We start from the raw sequence: 17,740 nt of genomic DNA on the forward strand, positions 1-17,740 counted from the left end.
TCTTTATTTTTGTTGTGTCTCCCCCCCTTCAGTTGCCATTGCTATGGGACATCCCACATATTAACTACTATGGCTCTGTGTCCCCTGATGTAAGAAAATAAATTAGGATTTTTAAAACAGCTTACCTGTAAAATCCTTTTCTTTGGTGTACATCAGGGGACACAGAGGTCCCTCCCTTCTTGGTATACACTTGTATTGCTTGGCTACAAAACTGAGGACTCCCAGTAATGGGAGGGGTTATATAGAGGAGTACACGCCTTGCCTTAGAGGCATGCCAGTGTCCATCACCTAACAGTCCGATATAACCCACATAGTAACTACTATGGCTCTGTGTCCCCGATGTACATCAAAGAAAAGGCATTTACAGGTAAGCTGCTTTAAAAATCTTATTTTATTGTATTGGCATTTGTGTGACATTTTTTCGTTAAGTTTACCACCAATCGCAGACATTTTTTGCTCCCCCTGACGCCAGACATTTTTCCTTCTCTTGACAATTCATTTTTCCCACCTGTTGATCAGCAATATAGGAAACACTACGCCACATACTGCTGACCAGCAATATAGGGGACACTATGACACATACTGCTGACCAGCAATATAGGGGACACGATGACATATACTGCTGAATAGCAATATAGGGGACACTATGACATATACTGCTCATCAGCAATATAGGAAACACTATGGGGGTTATTTATGAAAGGAAAAATCCACTTTGCACTGCAAGTGCACTTGAAAGTGCAGTAAAAGTGCACTTGGAAGTGCAGTCACTCTAAATCTAAGGGGTAGATCTGAAATGAGTAGAAGCTCTGCTGATTTTATCATCCAATCATGTGCAAGCTAAAATGCTGTTTTTAATTCTCCTTGTATGTCCCCCTCGGATCTACAGAGACTTTAATTCCAAGTGCACTTTCAGTGCAATTTCAAGTGCACTTGTAGTGCAAAATGGATTTTCCATTAGTAAATAACCCCCTATGACACATACTGCTGACCAGCAATATAGGGGGCACTATGACATATACTGCTGATCAGCAAAATAGGGGACACTATGACATATACTGCTGACCAGCAGTGTAGGAGACACTATGACATATACGGCTGATCAGTACTATAGGGAACACTATGACACATGCTGCTAACCGCCAATATAGGGGACACTATGACTGCAGACACTATGACATATACTACTGGCCGGTAATATAGGAGACACTATGACATACTACCGGCCAGTAATATAGGGGACACTATGACACATACTGCTGACCAGCAATATAAGGGACACTATGATACATAATGCTGACCAGCAATATAGGGGACACTATGACATATACTACTGACCAGCAATATAGGGGACACTATGACACATACTGCTGACCAGCAATATAGGGAACACTATGACACATACTGCTTATTGGCAATATGGGGGACACTATGACATATACTGCTTATTGGCAATATAGGAGACACTATGACACATACTGCTGACCAGCAATATAGGGAACACTATGATGCATACTGCTGACCAGCAGTATGTATCGGACACTATGACATATACTGCTTATCGGCAATACAGGGGACACTATGACACCTACTGCTGACCAGAAATATAGGGGACACTATGACATATACTGCTGACCAGCAATATATGGGACACTATGACATATACTGCTGACCAGCGATATAGAGTACACTATGACATATACTGCTTATCGGTAATATAGGGGACACTATGATACATACTGCTAACCAGCAACATAGGGGACACTATGACACATAATGCTGACCAGCAAAATAAGGGACACTATGACATACAGTGCTGACCAACAATATAGGGGACACTGTGACACATACAGCTGACCAGCAATATAAGGGACACTATGACATACAGTGCTGACCAGCAATATAGGGGACACTATGACATATACTGCTTATTGGCAATATAGTAAACATTATGACACATACTGCTTATCAGCAATATAGGGAAAATTATGACACATACTGCTGGCCAGCAATATAAGGGACACTATCACACATACTGCTGACCAGCAATATAGGGCACACTATGACATATACTGCTGACCAGCAATTTAGGGGACACTATCACACATACTGCTTATTGGCAATATAGGGAACACTAGGGCACATACTGCTTATCGGCAATATAGGGGACACTATCACACATACTGCTGACCAGCAATATAGGGAACACTCTAACGCATACTGCTGACCAGCAATATAATGCCGCGTACAAACGTAGCAGACTATCTGGCGGACTTAGTCTGGCGGACTTTCCGCCGGACTGTCCGCCGGACTTTCCGAACGAGCTACCTGCCCACACATGGTACTTTTGCGGCGGACTTATACAGCGTACTGAGTCCGCCGGACTATCCGCCGTACTTTTGAAACGGACGGACTCGCCCACACACGCGGAGGAAAGTCTGCTCATTTTGAGTGCGTCTCCAGGTAGCCGGGGCCAGCAAAAGGAGGCGTCGCTGGCCCCGTCACCTGGTATTGACTTAAAGGGGAATCCCTATGCTGAAAAATCGGTGTGGGGGTCCCCCCCCTAGATCCATATCAGACCCTTATCCGAGCACGCTACCCGGCCCGCCAGGAAAGGGGGTGGGGACGAGTGATTCTTCACAAAAAATTTAATTTTTATATCTTTATGTTTGAAGCCTGAAATGTGGCAAAAGGTTGAAAAGTTCAAGGGGGCCGAATACTTTCGCAAGGCACTGTACCTTTCTCTACAGCCTCAGCTGCACTGAACAGTGAATGAATGGGAAGTACTCTGTGCTAAATGTTTATTCACAAATGGAAGCATAATACACACAGTTTACTATGTTTCTGTTATGAATGAACACAGTGAACGAGTGTGCTCACTGTGTTCATTTAGAAAAGGAAGGGGCTGGTAAACTACGTATTTACTAGTCCCTTCCCCCTGCTCTCCATCCTGAAACATACCCCTCAGTAGCCAGGGTCATAGGGGAGGAGGGAAACCAGCAGCATTGTGGGGTGTGGGGCCAACAAGGGGGAGAGAAGCTTGGGCAGTAGGGGAAATCGGCACCACACATAGCCATTAGGGTGTTCCCAGGTACACCTGGCAAACCCCCTGCGCACGCTTATGCCAGCAATATAGGGGACACTATCACACATATTGCTGACCAGCAGTATAGGAGACTCTGACATATACTGCTGACCAGCAATATAGGGAACACTATGACACATACTGCTGACCAGCAATGTAGGTGACACTATGACACACACTGCTTTTCGGCAATATAGGGGACACTATGACACATACTGCTTATCGGCAATATAGGGGACACTATGACACATACTGCTTATCGGCAATATAGGGGACACTATGACACATACTGCCTATCGGCAATATAGGGGACACTATGACACATACTGCTTATCGGCAATATAGAGGACACACTGATACATACTGCTTATCTGCAATATAGGGAACACTATGACACATACTGCTTATCGGCAATATAGGGGACACACTGACACATACTGCTTATCACCAATATAGGGGACACATACTGCTTATCTGTAATATAGGGAACACTATGACACATACTGCTTATCGGCAATATAGGGGACACACTGACACATACTGCTTATCAGCAATATAGGGGACACTATGGGGTAGATTTACTAAAGCTAGAGCACTCAGACTCTGGTGCAGCTGTGCATGGTAGCCAATCAGCTTCTAACTTCAGCTTGTTCAATTAAGCTTTGGCAATAAAACCTGGAAGCTGATTGGTTTTTATGCAGAAGTGAGCCTGATTTTGCACTCCCTAGCTTTAGTAAATAAACCTCTATGACACTGCTTATCTGCAATATTTGGGACACTATGACACATGCTGCTTATCGGGAATATAGGGGACACTATGACACATACTGTTGACCAGCAATCATAGGTGTACGCAGCCTATTAGAGTAGGGTGTGCACCCCAAAGCCCAAACACACATACCTTTCTCGACAGCCTCAGATGCACTGGACAGTGAATGCATGGGAAGTGCTCTGTGCTGAATGGCGTCCTGTTTATTCACAAATGGAAGCATAATAAACACAGTTTACAATACTTCAGTTATGAAAGGACACAGTGAGCGAGTGTGTTCACAGAGGAGGGAAACCAGCAGCACTGTGGGGTGGGAGGTCAACCAGGGGGAGGGAAGCTTGGGACGTAAGGGGAATCGGCACCACACATAGTCATTAGGGTGCAATATAGGAGACACTATGACACATACTGCTGACCAGCAGTGTAGGAGACACTATGACATATACTGCTGATCAGTACTATAGGGAACACTATGACATATACTGCTGACCAGCAATATAGGTAACACTATGGCACATACTACTAACCGCCAATATAGGGGACACTATGACTGCAGACACTATGACATATACTACTGGCCAGTAATATAGGGGACAATGACACATACAGCCTATATATAGTACTGTACATAACAACATTAATGCACCACTATACATTACTAATGCCTGACCAAAGTGTCCCACAGTGCCAGAAGTGAGTGCCCACCAGTGCCAGCAGTGAGTGCCCACAAGAGCCAGTAATCAGTACCCATTAGTGATGCCAGTCAGTGCTGGCTATCAATGCCACCCATCAGTGCCACCTATCCGTGTTGCCTATCTGTGCCCACCAGTGCCGCCCATCAGTGCCACCCATCAGTGCCCATAAGTTTGGCATATTCGTGCCTCCTCATCAGAGCCACCTAATCAGTGCCCATAAGTGCCATCTCACCAGTGCTCATCAGCGCCGCCTCATCAGCGCCCATCAGTGAAGGAGAAAAATGACTTACCGTATTTATCGGGGTATAACACGCAACGGCGTATAACATGCACCCCAAGTTTAGGAGGGCATTTTAAGGAAAAAAGTTTTAGGAGGGAAGTTTAAGGAAAAAAAAAAAAACTTACATTTAAATGCCAGTCAATGCAGCCTTATCAGTGTCCATCTGCAGCCTTGTCCATCATTGCAGAATGATCAGTGTCATTTGCAGCTTGCCCAGCGCTGTTTGCAGCTTTGCAGTGTCATTTGCAGCTTGGCCAGTGCCGTTTGCAGCCTTGCCCATGTTTAAATTTCCCGCCGCTGAGACAGACCGAGCGAGCGCCGCCGAAAAAGACAGAGCCGACTTGCTCGGCTCCGCTCGTAGTCCCGCCTCCCTGCTGTTTCTCTAGCGAGCACTGCCGAAAAAGACCGAGCCGACTGTACTGTGTACTCGGCTCGGCTCGGCTTGCAGTCCCGCCCATACTGGGCGGGACTGCGAGTGGAGCCCAGCCGAATACACAGTACAGATGGCTCGGTCTTTTTCGGCAGTGCTCGCTAGAGAAACAGCAGGGAGGCGGGACTACGAGCGGAGCCGAGCAATCGGCTCGGTATTGTTTGGCAGCGCTCTGTATTTTTGACTCGCAGACAGTGGGGATCACCGTATAACACGCACCCACGACTTTCCCCCGATTTTAAGGGGGAAAAAGTGCGTGTTATACGCCGATAAATACGGTATTTACTAAATTTACTGACAGAAACTAAGAAAAACTTTAATTTTTTTCTAAATTTTTCAGTCTTGTTTTTTTTTGGAAAAGATAAAAAACCCAGAAGTGATTAAATACCACCAAAAGAAAGCTCTATTTGTGTGAAGAAAATGCTAACAATCTCACATGGTTATAGTGTAGCATGACTGCGCAATTGTCATTCAAAGTGTGACAGCGCTGAAAGCTGAAAAATAGCCTGGGCAGGAAGGGGGGTGTAAGTGCCCTGTATTGAAGTAGTTAAAATCCAGTATTACACTGTCTCACTCTGCTCTGCACATGCTCGGCTGCTCTCTATTTATAATTTTTAGGCACTGGCGACAGCCTTAAAGCAGAATTAAATCCTCCTGCCAAGGAGCGTGCTTCAGTTTGATCTGCAACTGCCATGGTGCTGCACATGTGATCAGTTATGACATCAGCCATTTAAAGGTTTGACAGTTTGGTTGAGAACACAAGCAAATGTGACAGTTAGCAATCGTGGGATTTCCGAAATGTCAGCCCTGGTTCACATACACTATATTACCAAAAGTATTGGGACACCCACCTTAAGACCCCTTTCACACCACACCGCCCTTTGCGTCGGCGTTTTACCACCGGATTTGCGGCGCATTTCTGCGATTTTACCCCCCGCTAGCGGCCGCGAAAGGGTTAAAACCGCCGGCAATACGCCGCAATAGCGCCCCATTGATTTCAATGGGGAGCAGCAGTGGAGGAGCGGTAATCACACCGCTCCTTCACCGCTCCAAAGAAGTTGCTGGCAGGACTTTTTTCTGACGTCCTGCCAGCCCACCGCTGTAGTGTGAAAGCCCTCGGGGCTTTCACACTACACACAATGGTGCAGCTTCTTTAGGGCGGATTGCAGGCGCTATTTCTAACGCTATAGTGCCTGCAAAACGCCCTGGTGTGAAAGGGGTGTTACACGCACATGAACTTTAATGGCATCCCAGTCTTAGTCTGTAGAGTTCAATATTGAGTTGGCCCACCCTTTGCAGCTATAACAGCTTCAACTCTTCTGGGAAGGCTGTCCACAAGGTTTAGGAGTGTGTCTATGGGAATGTTTGACCATTCTTCCAGAAGTGCATTTGTAAGGTCAGGCACTGATGTTGGATGAGAAGGCCTGACTCGCAGTCTCCACTCTAATTCATCCCAAAGGTGTTCTATCGGGTCGAGGTCAGGACTCTGTGCAGGCCAGTCCCTCCTCCTCAAATGTGCTCATCCATGTCTTTATGGACCTTGCTTTGTGCACTGGTACAAATCATTTGGTGGAGGGGGGATTATGATGTGGGGTTGTTTTTCAGGAGTTGGGCTTGGCCTTTTAGCTCCAGTGAAGGGAAAACTTAAGGCATCAGCATACCAAGACATTTTGGACAATTTCATTCTCCCAGCTTTGTGGGAACAGTTTGGGGATGGTCCATTCCTGTTCCAACATGACTGCGCACCTGTGTACAAAGCAAGGTCCATAAAGACATGGGTGAGCGAGTTTGGAGTGGAGGAACTTGACTGGTCTGCACAGAGTCCTGACCTCTGGAAGAAAGGTCAAACATTCCCAATAAGGATGAGCTCAAGCATGTTCACAACTCCATGCGCCTGCCAGGAAGCTGACACTCCGCATCACTATTAACAGGTAGTGAGACATTTCCCGATCCGCGGCTGCACAGATAAGGAAATGACTCACTGCCTGTGATTAGCGCTGCAGAGTGTCAGCTTCCTGGCGGGTGCCAACATTTGGAGTTGTGAACATGCTTGAGCTTATCCTTAATTCCCATAGACACACTCCTAAACCTTGTCTAATGGTTAAGTGTGAAACGCGTCAGTTTGTTTGCCCCATTATTTTTGCTGTGGCTTGTATCTGTTGGACTTTTTACAAATAATGGCTGTATTCAAGAGTGTGGCTGTCCAGAACTTCCTTTTTGCCTCATGTTGCTATATGCTTAGCCAGCACCTGGTGTTGCAGTTCCAAGGAGAGTTCTAGACCCGCATTTCCACCTGGAGCGGTGATCCCTTTCCATCCCTTATTTACACATATACTTTTATAATATATATATATATATATATATATATATATATATATATATATATATATATATATATATATATATATATATATATATATATATATATATATATATATATATATATATATATATATAAAAGAAATTATTATATAAAATATAATTCATTCAACTCATGTAGATATAACCTGTCCGCTCCATAAACATGCAATAAACATTCTTCTCTGGGCCAGCAGTTTGGTGCTTTGTGGTGTATTACTTCCTGTACATGCGAGTCTCGTCACATCAAAGCTCCTCCCCCCATGCTGACTGATACTGACAGATCATTATATCACCCAGAAAGCACGCGGGTGACCTCCGTGTTTTCTAGGACAGTTCTGACACCTAGCGGCCGCTGATGACATTACCATAAAGGAGACGTGGGAACTGCCGGTCGCGGTGGAAGTTTCTGGCCGGTGATTTGTGTGTCTTGCACCTCCTATGAATTGTGCCGGTTGTCCTTGAGGGGGGTGGAGGTGTGTGTGAGGAACATGCAGGCGGTACAGCGGGTGGTGTGTGCCATGTCCGGAGGGGTGGACAGTGCTGTGGCGGCTCTGCTGCTGAAGAGGAGAGGTGAGGACAGACAGGATACGGCGCCGTTGATTCTTATTAGGAGGTGTACACGGGGGTCCCAGCAGAGGGCTTCACCTCATCCTGCAGCTAGGGGGAGCTCGTGACCCAGGCGGTGTATGGAGGGCTGTGTGCAGGAACCATAGGAATCTTCCCATATGGGTAGTATAGAGGGACCCCATAGAGGACTGGGCATCCAGTGCCCATTCATCAGATCTATGATCACTGCACCCTATAGGTCACCTCTCCTACACATCACATATCTCACATTGTTCCATCTGATCATTTGTTATGAATGACCTCTGGGGAAAGGAGAAATCATCCCTTCTAATGGGGCTGTCCTGAACTGCAATGGCTAAAGCACATGTCACACACAAGAGTGACAAATCTTGGCTACTGGGCCTTGTCATGTGGCCCTCTCACCCAGTTTTTGCAGCCAGATTGTGGTGGAACTCTATTCTACCACCTCCAGCTGTCACCCTCCCCGCTGTCAAGCCTTTGGTGTTTACAACGGGAAACTTTTTGTTTTCATTGGCTTCCGGATGTCACCTATCCCACTGGATGGGGATGGCTCTCCTGAAGTGAGAACAATCTCACTCCCCCGCCATGCGGCGCCACCTACACAGGGAGATAGATCAAAGCCAAATACATGGGTAGTAGGGAGAGGTAGCAGTGACTAGAGCTACAACAATGATTTGGCAGCTTGCACATTGTGCATAGCACACCTGCCGAGCCCTGCGGTCTGTACGCGGCGCACCCCCTCGAACTCTGCGGTCTGTACGCGGCGCACCCCCTCGAACCCTGCGGTCTGTACGCGGCGCACCCCCTCGAACCCTGCGGTCTGTACGCGGCGCACCCCCTCGAACCCTGCGGTCTGTACGCGGCGCACCCCCTCGAACCCTGCGGTCTGTACGCGGCGCACCCCCTCGAACCCTGCGGTCTGTACGCGGCGCACCCCCTCGAACCCTGCGGTCTGTACGCGGCGCACCCCCTCGAACCCTGCGGTCTGTACGCGGCGCACCCCCTCGAACCCTGCGGTCTGTACGCGGCGCACCCCCTCGAACCCTGCGGTCTGTACGCGGCGCACCCCCTCGAACCCTGCGGTCTGTACGCGGCGCACCCCCTCGAACCCTGCGGTCTGTACGCGGCGCACCCCCTCGAACCCTGTAGGTAGCGCACCCCAGTGCTATAGAAGTACCTGTAATAAATATGTTACTATGCAGCAGCCAGCCTCTCCTCCCAAGAATTTCCCAGAACACTTACCAGCTAGCCTGCAAACAAACCAAATTGATTCTGTCCAACGATTCACATTAAATTGATTGTAAAGTCTCATAAAAAAAAAAAAAAGAAAAAGTTAAATAACAAACATGTTATATTTACCTGTTCTGTGCAGTGGTTTTACACAGAGCAGCCCGCATCCTCTTCTTCTCGGGTCCCTCTTCACTGCTCTTGGCCCTTCCCTCCTGTCGAGTGCCCCCACAGCAAGCAGCTTGCTATAGGGTACCCCGAGTCGAGTCCCAGCTCCCTGTGTCTATTCAGACACTGAGACCCGCCCCCACCCCCTCTCTCCCTTGATTGGCTAACTGACTTTGACAGCCGCAGGAGCCAGTGGCACCACTGCTGCGTCTCAGCAATCAGGAGAAGAGTCCCTGACAGCCAAGACATTCGTGGACATCGCTGGAGAGAGAAGGGGCTCAGGTAAGTTTTAGGGTGGTGCTGGGGAAGCTGCTACACACAGAAGGTTTTTATTTTAATGCATAGAATGCTTTAAGATAAAAAAAAAAAAACCTTCTGCCTTTACAACTGCTTTTAAAAACGGAGGGTTTGCACATATTTGCAAAACTATGTGGAAGCCACAGTGCCCATAGCTTCTCTGCCTATTAATCTTCCCAATGAGGGATGGAAATCTGTCTGGGTCCGCAGGGATGATCAATATATGGACACAGAGCGTCTTCTGTACAACCACAATCTAAAGCAATACCACAGTTCAAGAACTTAATTTGTGAAACGACTTTGGTCGCAAACCGAATTGCTCATGAACCGAGTCGGAGACAAATTTTCCCATAGGGTGCAATGTAAATCAGGTTAATCCGTTCTAAACTCGTTTTGTTTTTGAACCACAAAAGTATGAAACAAAGTACAGTTCAGTATGAAGAGAGAACACTAACCTTGCTTGAGACGGCTTCTGGCATGGAGGAAAGCAGGTGGGAGGTGGTTATTGTTCAGAGGGGGGGAGTCCCCCCTCCATACGGACATTGGGGAGATCTTCAGGGGTTTCCTCTCTTTGTCTCTTAGCTGCAGTCTCAGTGAAAAATCTGTCCATTGTCGCTTGTCTTTTCCTTGGCTGTATAACCCTCTGGAGATGAGACCACATTATTGTTCATGAGATTTAACACCCGGCTCATTACAGTTATGTTGGGGTGGTGCTTCTCAAAAAAAATGGCACTCATTCCATTTTTCTATAATGGATTTTAGGGCATCACTGCTAACCTCCTCCCCATCTTCCTCAGTGGAATGCTTCTCAATAAGAGCCTTCTGCTGCTCACTGTGGAGTGCAGAAAGTTCTTCCATGGTCCGCTCCTCATGTTCCTCAACAAGCGCCTCTATGTCTGCACCATCGATGTCCAGACCAATACTGTTGCCCATAAACACAAACTCCTCCACTGCCTCTGCATCAGACCCTTCCAAATTTCCACAGTTTCCTCCAGGCTGAGTTTAAGGTTTGGTGAGTGACATCTTCCCAGGCTTTATCAATGAGTTTAATGCAGTGGAGAACATTGAAATGTTTCTTACAGAATTCTTTCAGACTCGAGGACATCTCTTCAGTAACATTAAAACACCTAGTGAAGAGGGCCTTTGTGTACAGCTTTTTGAAGTTGCACATCACTTGCTAGTTTCATAGTTTAAGTTGAATAAAGACACCAGTCCATCCAGTTCAACCTGAGTGAGTGTCTACAATTGTCCCTATCCCTGTACATTGCACACTCACGTCAGTCCCTACCCTCAAGGAGCCCACAATCCAAGGTCCCCATTCATATACTAGGGCCAATTTTGGACAGAAGCCAATTAACCTACCTGCATGTCTTTGGATTGCAAAATTTGACTTGCTAATCCATGGGTTGTGAAAGAAGTGTCATGTTGGGTGGGGGTGGGGTTAACTTGACTACTCAGCCTCCATATCATCCACCAAGGCCGGGGCACTGTCCATCAGAAGAAGGCACCTTTCAGGCAGTTGGTTGTCAGATTTGTTCTTCTGGTGGGTGCAAACATCTCGTGCAACCATTCCATGAACAATTGCCTTGTGACCCAAGCTTTCGCATTGGCCCTTGGCATTGGCAGTCTGGCCTTGTTCCCATTCTGTTCCCTTAACCACTTCCCACCCGGCCAATGCGTATATACGGCCGGGTGGGAGCCGCCTGCTCCTGATAGGACGTTTGGGAACGTCATTCAGGAGCAGCGGGATCGCGCGCGCGCCCGCGCAGCGGCGCGATCCCGATGTGCTCGTGTCACCCGGACACGGCACATCTCAGATCGGCAGGAGGGCTCTGTGATTGGCCCTCCTGATCACATGACGGCCGTGTCCAATCACGGCCGTCATGTGATGTAAACAAACAGCCGGTTGCTAGGCAATCGGCTCTCCTCTCCTCACACGGAAGTCACCGCTGAGGAGAAGAGAGCAGATCGCTGCAGCCGGCTGATGATCAGTGAGTATGGGCTGCTTTTTACAGCTTTTTACTCACTGATCATCAGTGTAGTGTACACACACAACACACCACACAGTACAAACACAGTCCCCACATATGTCCCCAAAACACACATGTCCCCAAAACATACATGTCCCCAAATAATAAAAACACATGTCCCTAATAATAAAAACATGTCCCCCACATATGTCCCACTAAAATCACATGTCCCAATGATTATCTGCACACATATGTACGTGATCACCTGCACACATATGTACATGATCATTTGCGTACATATGTCCGTGATCACACAAACCAATTATTATACACTTAACGGAATTTTTTTTACCAAAAACATGTAGCAGAATACATTTTGGCTTAAATTTATGACAAAATTTGATTTTATTGGATTTCTTTTCAAATAGAAAAAAGAAAATATAGTTTTTTTTCCAAATTTCCGCTATTTTTGCGCTTATATCGCAAAAAAAAAAAACGGAGTCGTGAATAAATAACACCAAAATAAAGCTCTATTTGTGCGAAAAAAATGATAACAATTTCATTTGGGTACAGTGTAGCATGACCGCGCAATTGTCACTGAAAGAGCGAGAGCGCTGAAAGCTGAAAATTGGGCTGGGAAGGAAGGGGGTGAAAGTGCCCTGTATTGTAGTGGTTAATGCATGAGGAGTCTGGGAATGGTACACCAGTAGTGGCGTAATCTTCAGATCAGCGCTTGCATTTTGCACACAGCAAAAGGGGACAATCTGCCCTTCATGGGCTTGTGCTCCGGCAGTGCCTTTTTTGCCTGAATGATATAGGTTCTGTTTGGAATGATTTTCTAAAAGAGCCCTTTTTCATCACAGGTAAATACTTGAGCGAAGTACCCTTCTGTCTTCATGAATTTCGCAAACTCTTCCTTGTAGGCTTCTGCACCATCCTTGTCAGAACTGGAAGCCTCACCATGTCTTGTCACACTGTGGATGCTACTTCTCTTGTGGAATTTTTCAAACCATCTTCTACTGGCTTTAAGTTCCTTACTTGCTGCCCTTGTAGAGGGTTGTTTTTGTAGTAAATCGCTGTGCAATTTCTTGGCTTTTTCACAGATCATAGCGTTGGTGAAGCTATCACCTGTCAGTTGTTTCTCATTCCTCCACACTAACAAAAAGTTTTTCCCACCTCTCCAACACTTGCGTCCTCTGCTTGGGTAACATCATTACTCCTTTTGCCACGTCAGCTCCTTTTTAATGGCAGCTTTCTTCTTCAAAATAGTCAAGATTGTCGACTTTGCCATCTTGTCACCTGCATTTCTGCTCTGCACTTTCTTCTTACCACCATGCTTGCTCTGAATTTTCTTTGGAGCCATACTGAATGTCCGGTACAGTATGTGTTAAGAAGCTTTTTGGTGTGCTTTTTAACACTGTAATTGTCTTCGCCGTACACTTTCAGTGTGTCTCTGTGACCGCAATCTCACCTACAGGAAGTCACGACCACGCGTCCGAGCAGGGAAGATGGCCGCAGTTTCGTGAACCGAAGCGGAGTTCACGTACCAAAGCAGTTTTTTGTGAACTCTTCTGTTCGCTAACAGTTGTTCGTGAACAAAAGCATTTGTGAACCGAGATATCACTGCACTTTTGTTCAACTGTCCTGCTGCAAAATCTGCAGCCTATATATGAAGTCCCCCTGCTGTCAGAATAAAAGACCCAGCGAGGAGGATTCCCACCTCGAATGCATGGATATGGGAATCGAGGTCTGCTTCCCCCCCCCTGCCTGGGACTCTTCTTCTCATTGGCTGAGACAGCAGTGCTGCACCATTGGCTCCCACTGCTGTCAATCAAACTCAGTCAGCTAATGAGGAGAGAGGGGCGGGCTGGGCTGGGGCTCCATGTCTATGGAGCTGTGACTCAGCTTGGGTGCCCCCATATCAAGCTGCTTGCTCTGGGGGCACTCAACAGGAGGGAAGGGCCAGGAGCACCAAAGAGGGGCCCGATAAGAGGAGGCTCTGGACTGCTATGTGCAAAACCACTACACAGAGCAGGTAAGTATAACATGTTTGTTATTTTTTTTAACAAAAAATAAATAAATTAGACTTTTCCAATCACTTTAAGTCATGTAATCTGTTGTGAGCTCTGAATAAATCGGAATAGCATTGACTTCTTACATCAGGGTGCAGGTGTATGTGAACTTGGAATTCAGCTTTGCCTCCATTGTGCTTGCGTGCACATTGCATGTTGCACGCGTTGACATGTAATGTGCAGTTCTGACCCACGTGTATTAGTGCACCACAACGCACAGCACTGTATTACCATGCATTGTGGTGTGCTGTGTCAGAGAAAATGCTGCTTGTAGGAGTTATGGCTGCCTAAGTTTAAATGACATGAAGTGTTGAGCTTGTAATGACTCAGATTAGGTAGCACATTGGACATGAGAACATTTCTTGATTCTGTATAATGTTTTATTTTTCTTTCAGGTTATCAGGTGACAGGTGTGTTTATGAACAACTGGGACGTTGTAGATGAGCATGGAGTCTGCACTGCGGAAAGTGACTGTGAAGATGCCTATAAAGTCTGTGAGAAACTGGATATACCTTTCCACCGCATCTCATATGTGAAGGAATATTGGCATGATGTGTTCAGGTAACTTGTGCTATGCACACTTATGTAAAGGAATATATCTATCATGAACATTTACAGCCAGAACTTTGCTGATGGTGATAGTTTGGTGGCTTGCTCATGCACTGTGATATTATTATTATTATTATATATATATTTTTTTTGTTTAGCTCTTTCCTGAATGAGTATGAGAAAGGAAGAACCCCAAACCCAGATATAATGTGCAACAAGCATATTAAGTTTAATTCTTTTCTCACTTATGCAATTGAAAACTTAGGTGAGTCCTTTTTATATATGTGTCGGTTAAATTCACTGCTTGTCTAATAACCTATATTATCCTCTACAACATCCAGTCTGATATTCAAAATATGCACCAGTCAAGCAAAAACGTTAAGAAAATAGTTCCTGAAAAAATGGTATAACTAAAAAGTGTACTTCTTAAAAATCTGATGTAGCCTTTGTCATGGTATAAAGTTGGTGTCAAGAAGGTGTGTTAAAAAAAATAAAAATTGGGCAACCTGCCTTGTCAGCCTGCAGGAGATTCACTACCATGTTGAATCATAATAATGGTCATAGCAGTGTAGTTGATGTGAAACCTACACTTGGCATTATTGTTATTATATTATACAGGATTTATATAGCGCCAACAGTTTGCGCAGCGCTTTACAACATGAGGGAAGACAGTACACTTACAATACAAATCAATACAGGAGGGACTAGAGGGCCCTGCTCGTTGGAGCTTACAAGCTAGAAGGGAGGGTCAAGTTGAAACAAAAGGTAATAACTGGGGGATGAGCTGATAGAGAAAATGAAAATACAGTTGTTAGGTGTGGGTAGGATAGGCTTCTCTGTTACTATCTGTCACTATTAGAGTCTCTAGTCAGTAAAAGCCTGCTCTGTATGTTGAAATCGAACTATAGTCAAAACTTTTTTTTTTTTTTTTTTTATTTTGCATAGAGTAAGGGATGGTTATATCCCCCCTGTGAGATTTTTATTTTTATTTTTTTTGTGGCCACCTGTGTCCCATTTGTGGAGATTTTCCTTCAATTCCTGTCCCATAGACAAAACAGGAAGTGAGAGGAAGTCTCTACAAATTAAGAGAATACCTTGAGGACCTCCAGGTCACCAGAACTATTGTTCCCATTGGATGTTTTCCTTCTATTATTTTTCTCGGGACAACCCAAAATGTGGGATTTTCTTTTACTTTCGTTTTTAATGATAATGGTAAACAGGACAAATAGAGAGGTGCATATCCCTAATGGGGCAGGGACAGCAATAAATCCCTAATGTGTGTTCTAATCCCTCTCCACTCTATCCAAAGTTAAAAAAATACACTAAGTCCTTGTACACACGGTCGGACGTTCCGACAACCAAATCCAATGGATTTTGGCCGAAACTGGTTGGACAAAGTTGTCGGAAAATCCGATTCTTCAGAACGTGATGACGTTATTTCATTACGACGGGACTGCGTTCAGGCTAGTAGCCAATAGCTTTGGTCTAGGAATTTGATTTGAGCATGCGTGGCACTTTGTCTGATCGGAATTCTCTACAAACGATCGGACAAAGTCCGATCGGATCATGTTGTCAGAAAATTTTACAGCCCAGCTCTAAAACTTTGTCGGTCGCATATTCCGACGGAAACGGTCGGATTATCCGACAACACGGCCCGATCAGACATTTTCTGTCGGAATGTCCGACCCCGTGTACAAGGGCTTATACCTTGGTTTGCAAGCATAATTCGTTCCAGAAGTATGTTTGTAATCCAGAGCACGGCCTTTTTTTTTTTTTTTTTTTTTTTTTTTATCTTAAGCTAATTTTCTCATAAGAAATAATGGAAACAAAGATGATTTGTTCCACAACCATTTATTCTTATAAAAATGATCAAAATATTAGCAAAAGCTCATAATACTGTACTATACCTCTGTGTTTGGGGGGGGGGGGGGTGTTTTAATGTAAAAAATAAATAATTGCTCACAATGTTAAGGAGTCTGGAGTCTCATGTAAAGCCGCTGTGTGTATGTGCAGTAAACAGTTGAATGTAAACTCTGCCCTCGGTGTAAATAAGGAAAATAGCAGTCGCTTAGCAAACCCTGATACCAGTTAATAAATTATAAGGTTGGGGAGAGAGCAGCTCCTAAAATAGTTCAACAATATAAAACATTCAATTGTACATAAGAAGTGAAAAGGTGTCTGTGCAAAATAGAGCTCCATCTTAATGCAACACAAAAATTCAAAAGTGGTGCTTAAGTGCAAAACAATCCGATGAAGGAATGATCTGTGTTGAGTGAAAATAAAGGGTCCGTCCCCAGCAGCTCCCTCAGGGCCGGTTCACACAGCGAGCCGCGGCGAGGCGTCTCCGACTTACCTCGCCGCGACTTGCGGGGAGCTCAGCGGCGACTTGCAGAGGACTTCTGCATAGAAGTCAATGCAAGTCGCCCCCGAAGTCGCCCCGAAGTAGTACAGGAACCTTTTTTCTGAGTCGGAGCGACTCGAGTCGCTCCTCTCAGAACGGTTCCATAGTACTGAATGGGGGCGACTTGCGGGAGCGAGGCGAGGCGAGCCGTGTCGCCTCGCCTCGCGTCGCAGTGTGAACCGGCCCTCACACTCAGGCTTCTTACCAGATGTCCAGGATCATAAATTATAATGAAATAATAACAGGCAGCGGCAATTTTATCCAGGAGGGTAATCGTCATATGGATCACAGATCGTATAGGAGAGCCTCGCAATGATTAAAAAAAAAAAAAAAAAAAGGAAAACTCCCATAGTGAAGACCATCAAAGCAATGTATTTTAAAAGATGACTACAATTGCCTTCATACAAAAGGTTAAATGCATTTGTTTTGTTTAACAGAAGAGCAGCAGGCTGTTGGCTTCAAACACTGGTAAGCGATCAGGCGTGCGTGATGTCACTGGTAGACCATTCTCTGATCATTTCGTCATTAACAAGACATCTTCAGAGGATGGGCCGAGTAACAAACATCATGCATTGAGGAATATGTATGTATGTATGTATGCCTATGCCTTCTGAAACAATCATAATGGTCATAGCAGCATAGCCTTTATGTTTTGTATGAAGGTAATTGTAGTCATCTTTCAAAACAAATCCTTTTTATATCACGATGGGTTCCACTAGGGGAATTTTCTCTCCCCCCCCCCCCCCCTTTTTTTTTTATTTTTTAATCGTGGAGTCTCTCCTATATGATCTGTGATCCATATCCTGCTGGTTAAACTTGCCGCAGCCTGTTTGCTGCTGGGGACAGAT

The 17,740-nt window shown here is 45.5% G+C and overlaps 1 protein-coding gene across 2 annotated transcripts in view; it reads left to right on the plus strand.

Annotated features, from left to right (window-relative positions):
• Window positions 1-7,888: 7,888 nt before the first annotated feature.
• The window catches only part of TRMU (tRNA mitochondrial 2-thiouridylase), a 35,382-nt gene continuing 25,530 nt past the window's right edge, over window positions 7,889-17,740 (plus strand). Inside the window, exons 1-3 of one of the 2 annotated variants that reach the window (XM_077473512.1) lie at window positions 7,889-8,087; window positions 14,338-14,503; window positions 14,650-14,756. In XM_077473512.1, the coding sequence (XP_077329638.1) occupies window positions 14,361-14,503; window positions 14,650-14,756 (250 nt within the window). In that variant the 5' untranslated portion in view covers window positions 7,889-8,087; window positions 14,338-14,360. Of the gene's footprint in view, window positions 8,191-14,337; window positions 14,504-14,649; window positions 14,757-17,740 lie in introns of both variants that reach the window. The other variant, XM_077473511.1, reaches the window with a different exon arrangement.

Source organism: Lithobates pipiens, unplaced genomic scaffold, assembly GCF_037356315.1.
Source record: "Lithobates pipiens isolate NorthernLeopardFrog02 unplaced genomic scaffold, aLitPip1_a1.2 Scaffold_8, whole genome shotgun sequence".
NCBI classification, from domain to species: Eukaryota; Metazoa; Chordata; class Amphibia; order Anura; family Ranidae; genus Lithobates; species Lithobates pipiens.